Source organism: Polypterus senegalus, chromosome 4 (genome assembly GCF_016835505.1).
Source record: "Polypterus senegalus isolate Bchr_013 chromosome 4, ASM1683550v1, whole genome shotgun sequence".
Lineage (NCBI taxonomy): Eukaryota > Metazoa > Chordata > Cladistia > Polypteriformes > Polypteridae > Polypterus > Polypterus senegalus.
The window spans coordinates 134961834-134971886 of NC_053157.1; the positions used below are offsets into that span (position 1 = coordinate 134961834).

Sequence of the window (10053 nt, forward strand, 5' to 3'; positions counted from 1 at the left end):
TGCCATAGAACTCTTTAAATATAGCTCAACAAAGTGCGCTGTTATTCCATTAAGACTGCTGATAAAGCTCCTAGGCATGGGATTTTAGTAGCAATTGGCCTCTGTCCTACCTAACTGGCAAAACACAATATGTGTAGATTGACAGGATCACTTCCTAACACTGATCCTCAGCACAAACATTGCATAAGGCAGTGTGGTGAGTCTTGTGCTGCATTTGTTGTATACCTATGACATTTTGGCCAAACACAACTCTGTTAAGCTTGCAGATCACACCATAGTTGTAGTATTGATCACCAATAAGTGGGCTTACAGTACTGCAAGAGCAACATCCTCCTTAATATCAGCTAAACTAATAAACAGATCATAGACTTTAGCAATGAGATCCTAATCCATACTCCCATCTATTGTGTATTAGTTGAAATGGTCAGAAAAAAGTAGTTTTGATTTCATGGGCTCACCATCAATACTACAATACATTCTGGATGTTAATAAGAAGTCTCTCCAATGTTTTTATTTCCTCAGATGCCAGAGAAAAGTCTATATGTTTCCATCTGTGTTGACCTACCTCTGTGGGTACACAATGGAATCCATTCTGATTGGCTGCTTAACATCCTCCTACAGCATGTGCTTAGCTCAGGACCACAAAGCAATACTGAGGGAGGTTATGTCAGCTCAGAATATTACTGAGACATGGTTCTTTAATTCAGGTTTGGCCCCAAATAGATAAGAATAAAGCAAACATTCTGATAAAATTTTTTTACCTAGACATATTCATTACACACTTTTCCCCTAAAATGTTAAAACCTCTGGTGTTTTTTTCCCCTCAAAAAAACTCATAGAACTAAGGAGAAAGAATGTCCAAACTGATTTGAATAGGTCTTTAAAGTAGTTATCCCACCTGTTTTGCTGAAGCTATAATGTACTGTCACTTTTCTTCCTCCACTATTTAGTGAATGGTACAGGATCAATGGAATTTACTGTATACCCCTAGATTCTGGGACAGTTTTACCCTCAGGCCTGTAAGACTAGTTGTACTGACCTCTACGTGAGCTTATATATATATATTGTGACCAGGTGAAACAGACCAAGGTAGGGCAGGTGAAATGTTGGGGTACCAGCTGGGCTACCCTGTTTAATTGTCACAAAATAAGGTATGTTTTGAATAGCCTGACAACAAATCACAGAAGCAATAACAGGAGCTCTGTCCTCGGTGCCTGCTCGATCAAATTGCAACGCTACTTTCTGGATATGGTCTGTTGTCACGTTGTCTGGGCCAGAAGGAATGGATCCATGTCAGTGTGTAGCAGGCAGGGGTAGGAGTTCTCCTTTGGCGTCTTCTTGGAATTATGTAGAGAAGATACAGTTAGTGCCAGTGCCCCCTCTCTTCTTTAAGAGGCATCACTTAACTCATCAGAGCCTGGAAGAAGGTCCCCAGGCACACGTGTGACAATATCTTCTGATTCTGCATTAATGACTGCTTTTAGATTCATTGTCTGTTGTCTGTTTATGGTGTTATGCTACTATCACTAGTCAGTGGGAGACATACATTTGCTGTAAGAATCTCTTTGAATACATAAATTTCAACCTGAAATTAAAGAGTATCTTTTCTTTTTGCGGTGGTGTTGAAAATATGCTTTTGTGGCTTCCAATATTTTTTTTTCCCTGCTGATCTCAAACAAATATTCTTCTGTCATTTGTTCTTTCAAAGCTTAATGTGAAAATCTTAATTTTCTTTTCTTTTGCTGTTTGATCCTTCCCAAGTCCACAGAATGAACAATTGCTTTTGGCATTTTCTTAGTTGATTACAATGTTTGTTTCCTAGTATATCTCCTATACTTTATTTTCCTCATTTGTGTAGGCATATGCTGTAGCTTTGCAATATCACTAAACTGTTATTGTTCTATTTTGATTTTAAGTAGTCTGTGCTTATCAATTTTTTTGTCTTCTCTTCCTGTTTTTATAGACCTGCACCCTTCAGAGAAGAGTTAGATTTTATTGTACTTGACTGTTCTCAGTCTAAGAGGATTGTTGTGTCTGACAGTATTCATGGAATATGGAATCAGTACAACTCTGTTCAGATTGTTAAAGGAATTTGTTTTGTGTTCCATTTGTCTTTAGGAAGTATACAATACAGTTATTCATTTCTATATATTTCACATCATTAACCAGATAGACCCTCAGTGTTGTCTGTATGCTTTTATCACCATATAGCAATCAGGGTGATCTATAATGAATTTCCAGTGTCGCATTAATGTTGCCTATTGTTAGGTAAAGCAAAATTGCTATATATTACTATATACTATATGGAAATATATGAGATAATTGAAAAATATTTTCAAATACTGGATGATGTGTCCATTTAGTTTTTTATTTAAACTTAACTAAATCATATTAATTATTGAGCAAAGCCCTCTAATTATATAAAAATCTCAATGTCTTTTCCACTTTACAAATTACAGTACAGTTTACTTTATTCTACAAGCAAGCAACTATGTGCCTTGCAATCTTATAGTTTTACCATATTTATTATATACTAAAGTTTCTTTTTAGTCATATTTTGTTTATTGGAGTTTCAACAAATTAATATGATAGATACTTGTAAAGAAAAGTAACCTTTTGACCTTTTGTTTAAGGTGCAACTTTTAAATTGAGGCTCTTGTATTACAACTGATCTTACAGTGGACCGCAACCCAGTCCAGGGTTGGGTCATGTTTAGTGTCTGATGCTGTGTGTTAGGTTCTATTCCCATCTATCCTCTTTAATAAAACCCTCTGTGTGCGTCCAGGTGTCCGTGTGTGTGTCGCACCGTGGACACACACACAATGGAAGCTGGGCACACAGTGAATGGCCTTGCCACGGCCGTGCATGATAAGAAATAAAGGACACCATTGCTGGGGAGAGTGCTGACTGGGTAGTCGCGGCCACGCACATAAAATCCGTTGCTGGGGAGACGCCACACATACAATAATCAGCTGCACGCCAGCACAGATTAAAACACTCCTGGGGAACTAAACCGTACTTGCTGGGGAGACACCACGAGTACGATTATCAGCTACACTCCACACATTAAAATTAAAGACACACAATACAGTGACACATATTACAGCCATATACAAGCCAGTATTACTGTAAGAGAAAATGTTATGGACGTAACTACTAACAACATGCCACCCAAAAAAAAAAGGACAAAAGACACAGACAATCAACTCCTGTATAAGCAACATCTCCTGGAAGAACGGTCAGCTCAACAACTAAACATCAACAAAAGAAAGGCTGAAAGACAAAGAAAAATATGTGCAAACAGATCGATAGAAAAAAAAGAAAATGTCAGAAAAACGCTAAAAGAGAAAGACCCAGAAGAGCAAACCTTACAAATAGTTGGCATTTACTTGCCAGAACCAGTATTCAGCCACGGTCAGTTATATGTTGCATTATCAAGAGTTAGAGGTTTTCCAGATGTTGTTGTCAAGGTTGTAGATGGTCCTGAACAAGTCAAACTGTTGCCAAACTCAGACAGAATATTTACAAGAAATGTTGTCTATAATGAAATTGTATAGAAAAACTTCATGAGGTAAAAAAATAGAAAATTTTACCTAAATATCTTCTTTCAGATATTGTGTCTTACAGATTGTTACACTAGTTTTACACTAAGACAATATTAATTATACTTACTGTGTTGTCATATATGTTTCTATTTTATTTTTATTATTATTATTTTACTGTAGGCAGACTGTTCCTACTAATGTTTATGCACTACTGTTCTAGCGTCCGTTATGTAACGGGCATAATGTCTAGTTTGACATAAAATTGGATTAAGCATTTCAGGTTATGTTATTTTAGATCTAATACACAAGTTTAACATTACATAAAACATTGTAAATAATTTGTCAATTTTTAATTTCTGAATTTTTTATATATGTGCAGATAGTGAATAGAATCTGGCCAAATGGGGTGCAGATGCTGTCGAATGATTAAAAGGTAAGGCAAATGTTAAATCGATCTACTAAATTAAACTTCTTGTGTGAGAATTAGAACTCTTACAAAGTAAAAAAAATATAGAGTTGATTTTGCCCATTATCTTCTAAAAATTATCACTATTTTGGTAAGAATAACAATTGGCTTCATGTACTTTTGCACTCTACATGAAGTCCCCGGTTTATGTGAAAATTAAGCATAAATAGTATATATACTTTTTCAAAGTAAACACATACATATTTTATAATACACTGGTTACATGGGAAATATACTACAGTCTAACATAAGTAAAAGTATCAGGTTTTCAAATTCTTTCAACAGATAGGAATTAATAATTGGAAAATCAGTATGATTATTATTTTCAGTATCAGTATTATTTTTTGACCTATGCATCAGCTAAAAAAAGTATCATTTTACTTGTCCTATTCCTGTCTTCAGGATGTGCTTCTGGAATTTGTGAGTCATTTGTCAGCACAGAAAAAAACACAAGCTCATTTCCTTGTTTTTTCTTGTGACATGTTTTGTACCGCAATATCCAATCATTTTGGGAATCTTGTTTTGCTAGGTTCTCGTAACACTTTGATTGCATAGCATCCTCTTGGTATATGAGACGAACAGGTTGTACTGTTCCACATGTCAACTGTCAAATGATTCTTGGACATGCACCTCTTCACAAAGAATTTCAGTCCTAGCTTAAATCGTGTGGTCCTCTGCTCTCATCTAGATGCACAGAGCTTGTTTTAACTGTTAGATAATTGTATTTTTGCCATGTTGCTAGTTTATTATCATTGTCCTAGGATTTTATGTAATACTGAGCATACATCTGAGAGTTTGGAAAGAATTTACAGAAAAAGCTATTTGGTTTTGTGTAAGGACATCTGCTTAATACAGTTAATATTAATATACAGTATGTGTGATGTTCGTAGTCACCCAAGCTGACCCAACTTGGATGTATTTTTGAGGTAATAAAGAATTTAAATTTGCCTAGGATGTCTTTTGAATTATGGTGAATTGAAATTAGTGTTTAATGTAACAAATTTTTTTTTAAGTATTTCTTTGTGATGGACTGGCGCCCTGGCCAGGGTAGTCTCCAGCCTTTCGGCCAGTACTGCCAAGACAGGATAGGTCCTTGCCCCCTATAATCTTGAATTGGTTTAAATAGGATTGAATATATTATGTTACATTTGCATACACAAAAACGCACTGAAAGAGACCCCACAATAATGTCAGTTAGTGCTGGGAGGTATACCGATTCATACCGAAAAACGTTTTTTTATTTTTTTTATGATATGGATTTTTCTTATGTCGCAAAACTGGTTTAAATAGCCTAAACAACATATTCGGAACGTGGTGCAGCAGGAAACTGTTTAAGGGGGGGACCTTTTTCACTGCTACACCACTAAACACGCATGCAACGGAGTACATGTGTTAGTGGAAGTATTGAGTGGTAAAAATGGATAAAGAACATTCCAAAGCTGAAGCTGTAGCAGACGACAAAATTGAACATGATGACACAGAAGAACTTTTGTCGAAAAAAAGAGCCATGTCTGTTGTCTGGAGATACTTTGGTTTTAAAAGGTTGGATGTGGACCAAACAACTATTTATTGCAAATGTTGTTGAGCTAAAGTTGTCGCCAGAACATGCTTTGGAGTACTATGAATGTATGGAACTAAGATTGGCACCCTCCACGTCCTCAGGTAAAATTGAAAAAACTAGAGGACACTCGAGTCAGACGTCATTTGTAGACACATTTGCTAGAGGTACTGCCTACGACAAAAAAAGCAAGTGGTAGATCAAGATAACCAACACCCTTAAAATCCATATACCTATAGCTAACGTGTCAGTGGACAGAGATTAACAGAAAGTGTAGTTGGTTTACAAAAAATATTTACCATTTATTCCTCTTCTAAGACATGTTCAGTGAATTCTGTTCATTTGATTTAGGTTGACCTGGTCCTATAAATACAGAAAGAGAAGATAGCAGATTGAACTGACTACAGATGTATTTAGTTTCAAATAAGTTGAATAAAAATCGACCTAGACTTTGATTATGAAATAAGTGAGTTCAAACTGACAATAGAGATTGCTCAAACAAATATATATATCAAAAATCATTGATAAATAATGTTATCATTCAGGTATATAGTACAGTATGGGTAGGGACCTGATTACATGAGGTTTGGGCAAAAGTTACAATGAAAGCCAGATGTTTTCCTCATTACTCTCATATAATATTGTGTGTGCGTTGTGCTGCTTTAATTTGATATCATTAATTTACTTGTGTAACATATTTTATGTTGCACATACTTTCTAGAGCTGATGGGTAGAAGCTCTGCTTTATTTCCATTTTTTTCTAATGTGCATAAAAGTGTTATGTTGTCTGGACGTTTCCATTTAGTATTATATCAGTGAAGCATATTTTTACAATTTAATTTTTTTTTTGTCTGTGGTAACAAGTGATGACACAGTACCATCACTTCAAAAAAATATGTGCTATTTTGAGACTCTCTCTGCATTCAAATTAGTCCAGAAACTTCTGCAAAAAAAACCCTCAAAAACAGCAGCATACGGTATGCTATAAATTCATTCTGTATCCTTAAAGACTCTTGTTATGTTTTTTCAGCTACATAATTGATCCTTCTGTTCCAGTTGAAGTTCGTGGGCGAAGATGTGAAGTTCCTAGCACCACTTTCCCACACCAGGATAAGTTTATTGGAAAAAATAATTATACTGATGGGTATGCATTTAACAAATCAGTTATACCTGACCAGAAAGCTGACTCACAAAAATCAAACCTAGAAAATAGTAAGGAGGATAACAATGCACTCAAAAGGACACAGTTGCCAACTTCGGAGCTTGGAAGTGGAGATTGTCCAAATGGCTCAGAACATGTGAGCACCAATGGAGTCTGCATTTTAGAGAAGACACAGAATCAACAGTGTGATTCAATAGTTCCTCCAAAAGGTAGCAACTCTCTGCCCAGTCCAGTGAGCAGTTCACTTTTAGATGATGATGGAGCTCAAAGTCTGCAAGATAAGGGATCAACAGAAATAATCAATCAGCCTGCTGTACCACAAGATATATTTGTAGTACCCTCTGAAGAGACGGGTTTTTTGGAAGTGGTTACTTTTGAGCCAACAGCTGACAAACACAGTACTTTAGAAAACAGCTTTGAAAACATTCCGAACTCTACAGATAGCGCAGCTGTTACAACAAACAATATTCACGATTGTAGTTTGAGCAGTGACCCTGCAGAGATAGAAGAACATGTTCCCCACAATGGAGATTTACACTACAATTTTTCACCAGGTCATTATACTTTGCTAGTCACAGAATCTGTAGAGAACAGGGATTTGCCTAACACAGAGGTAATCCTAGAAGATACTGCAGTGGCAGAAGCACTTGCTGCTCTTGAGGCAGCGACTGCTGGCGAAGATGAAGACTAAATGTTGCATGTGAAGACTTGAGCAGTGAACTCTTTGATGCAGGCATCTGATGAGCCCTTACTCTTGTAGAGTGGTCAATAAAGTGATAAAGATGACTGGGATCACATGAAAATTCCAATATTCTGAGCCTTCTGCCCCAAAGACACTGCCTATTTAGTCAACATTTGAGAGTTTCAAAAACCTTCAGTTTGTCTTATTTTATTTAAAAGTTGGATCATTTTTTTAAATATTTAAGGTGACCAAACCAACAAATGATGAGTGATACTTTAAAACACTCCCATTAATGTGACTAAAAAAACTAAAACACTGTTGTAATCATTTTTTTGCTTTGACTGTTATACATGTAGTCCTCAGTAATTTAATATATTTTAGTATATTTTAATATATAATCTTCACACATGTACTATATATATAAACAACTGCATTCGCCGTTTTTGAAAACCTTTCTTTATTGCCAGATAAAATGTTATGTATAGTTTCTAATTGCTTCTAGGAAATTAAATGTGTATAACAAAACACAGGAAATTCATTAATCCTAATCCCAGTCATACACAGCCAGGTCCAAGTCTCAAGCAAAATGTCAAATTGAGCATTAAGTCCAGGGAAAATATTTCTGCATTGAAATCAAAGTAACTTTTTACTTTAGTTGCTATTTAAGCATTTCAGTAATTTTTTGCAGACTATCTGACATATTCCTGTTAGATGAAGAGAGATGAAAGCAGATCCTATTGTTCTCTTAACAAAGCAAAGTTCAATTAAAGCAACCATATCTTTTTTAGAGAAAAACTGATCTCTTCAGTGTAGCCACCAGGTGGACCACCTGTTAAGACTCATGACTTCATTATTTGGGCCCAGTGATCATCTCATAGTTTTTTTTAAGTGAAGGCACACTCCAGGTTGACCACATTAGAATTGCATTACCTGATGTTTGGGGCGGCTGCCATATTGAACCTCATCTCAACAACACTTGATTTACTGATAACTTTAACTGATATTAATAAGTAATATTAAAGGAGTCTGACATATTTTTGTATTCAGTTTGTTTGAAGAAAATTGATTTTATGTAAGCAATTGAATTTCTGTCACAGTGCTTTAGGTTATGAGAGAGAATTGTATAACATTTTATAAAATATTCTATTTATTCCCTTCTTGTCTTACTGCAGATTGTGTTTTGTAAATTTTGACCATCTCAGTGAGACAAGACAAAGTGGACTGGTTGCAAGAGGAAGTGGCTGTTTGTTTTATACATTTTATTTATTTTTATGAAAACAGCTTTTATATACTGTTAAAAGTACAATATTTTCTAATGATGAGTAACATATCTCTTTATGCAATTTTAAAAATTAAAATGCTTTTGCAAAATGTCTGTCCTTGCTTTTTGTTGAGTCTTTGGTTAGATCTGTTGCCTCATTTTCCAATTTGCATGACAATTTTCACAATGATACTTGACCTAATTATGGGTCAATAAAGACGTGTGATTTAGGTTGATGATTGTGATAATGCCTGGAGAAATGGTGGGCCATCATAACCCTGAGTTGGATTAGAGGGTATGAAAACATAAATGTAAAAATATAAAAATCGTGAGTGGTCTCCCCTAGACTTTCTCGTATACTCAGATATGGGGATGGATATTTGAGGGGTAAACCGCAAGACAATGATTTTTATATTATGTATGTTAAAGAATCATCAACAACGAATCAAATCAAATCAATACTATATTGAACAATTATTATAATGGCAATGTTGAATAAATTGGACTCTGCAGCTACATGAATAAAAGGTAAAGTGCCACTTTTGATTAATGTAAATAACCCAAAAGTTGACAGAAATCTATGTTTTGTAACTAATACTTGTATGCAAAATTTGGTTGATCTAAGCAAAAGTGCACTCAAGTTATTGTGTTTACATACACACACACACACACAGGCAGACATAATTACAAAAATGGTATTTTCAGACTCAGGGAGGTCTGAAACGTCGAGATTCATGAAAATCCCGAAATGGAATTTTGGGAGATTCCAATACTTTCCCTATATTTCGTATACGAGAAACTCGGGCAGGTCTAAAACGTCAAGATTCACTAAAATCTTGACATCGGATCTTTGGATGATTATAATACTTTCCCTATACTTTGTATATGAGAAAGTAAAAATAGGGAGCTAAATTACATTTGTGACATAAATATAAATATGGGGGGCTGAATTAAATAAAAATTGAGAGCTAAATTACATGCACTGTATGACAGAGTTACAGCATATGGTGTTCCTTATTTAAGCTCTGTAAATATTGTTAAATATTTTTCATGATGCCTGCCCTTGAAATGTGCAGCATCAGGAAACAAAATAACCAAGTCAAGATTTGGAGAAACACTGGAAAAATTGCTTATATAAGGAAATATTTTTGTGAGAATCTCTTATCTGTAGTATACACAGCAGCTTAAATTGTATAATTTTGTTTCAGGAAGAATTCAATTTCAATCCTTCCATTCATCAGAAATTAAGTTCAGGTTCACCATGAAGAGCCAGTTTTATGTTAAATACTATCTTCTGGTTAAAACTGTCTTGAGGAGGAATGTTTTTTTATTATCCCTGAACTTTAACAGAGTTCTCCTATAAGATGCATTATGGTAGT

The 10053-nt window shown here is 35.1% G+C and overlaps 1 protein-coding gene across 1 annotated transcript in view; it reads left to right on the plus strand.

The window, feature by feature from the left end:
* The window catches only part of LOC120527641, a 57946-nt gene extending 49886 nt beyond the window's left edge, over window positions 1-8060 (plus strand). The window contains exons 2-3 of the mRNA XM_039751277.1: window positions 3925-3978; window positions 6600-8060. Coding sequence (XP_039607211.1) covers window positions 3947-3978; window positions 6600-7422 — 855 coding nt within the window. The 5' untranslated portion in view covers window positions 3925-3946 and the 3' untranslated portion in view covers window positions 7423-8060. The remainder of the gene's footprint in view (window positions 1-3924; window positions 3979-6599) is intronic.
* Window positions 8061-10053: the final 1993 nt, after the last annotated feature.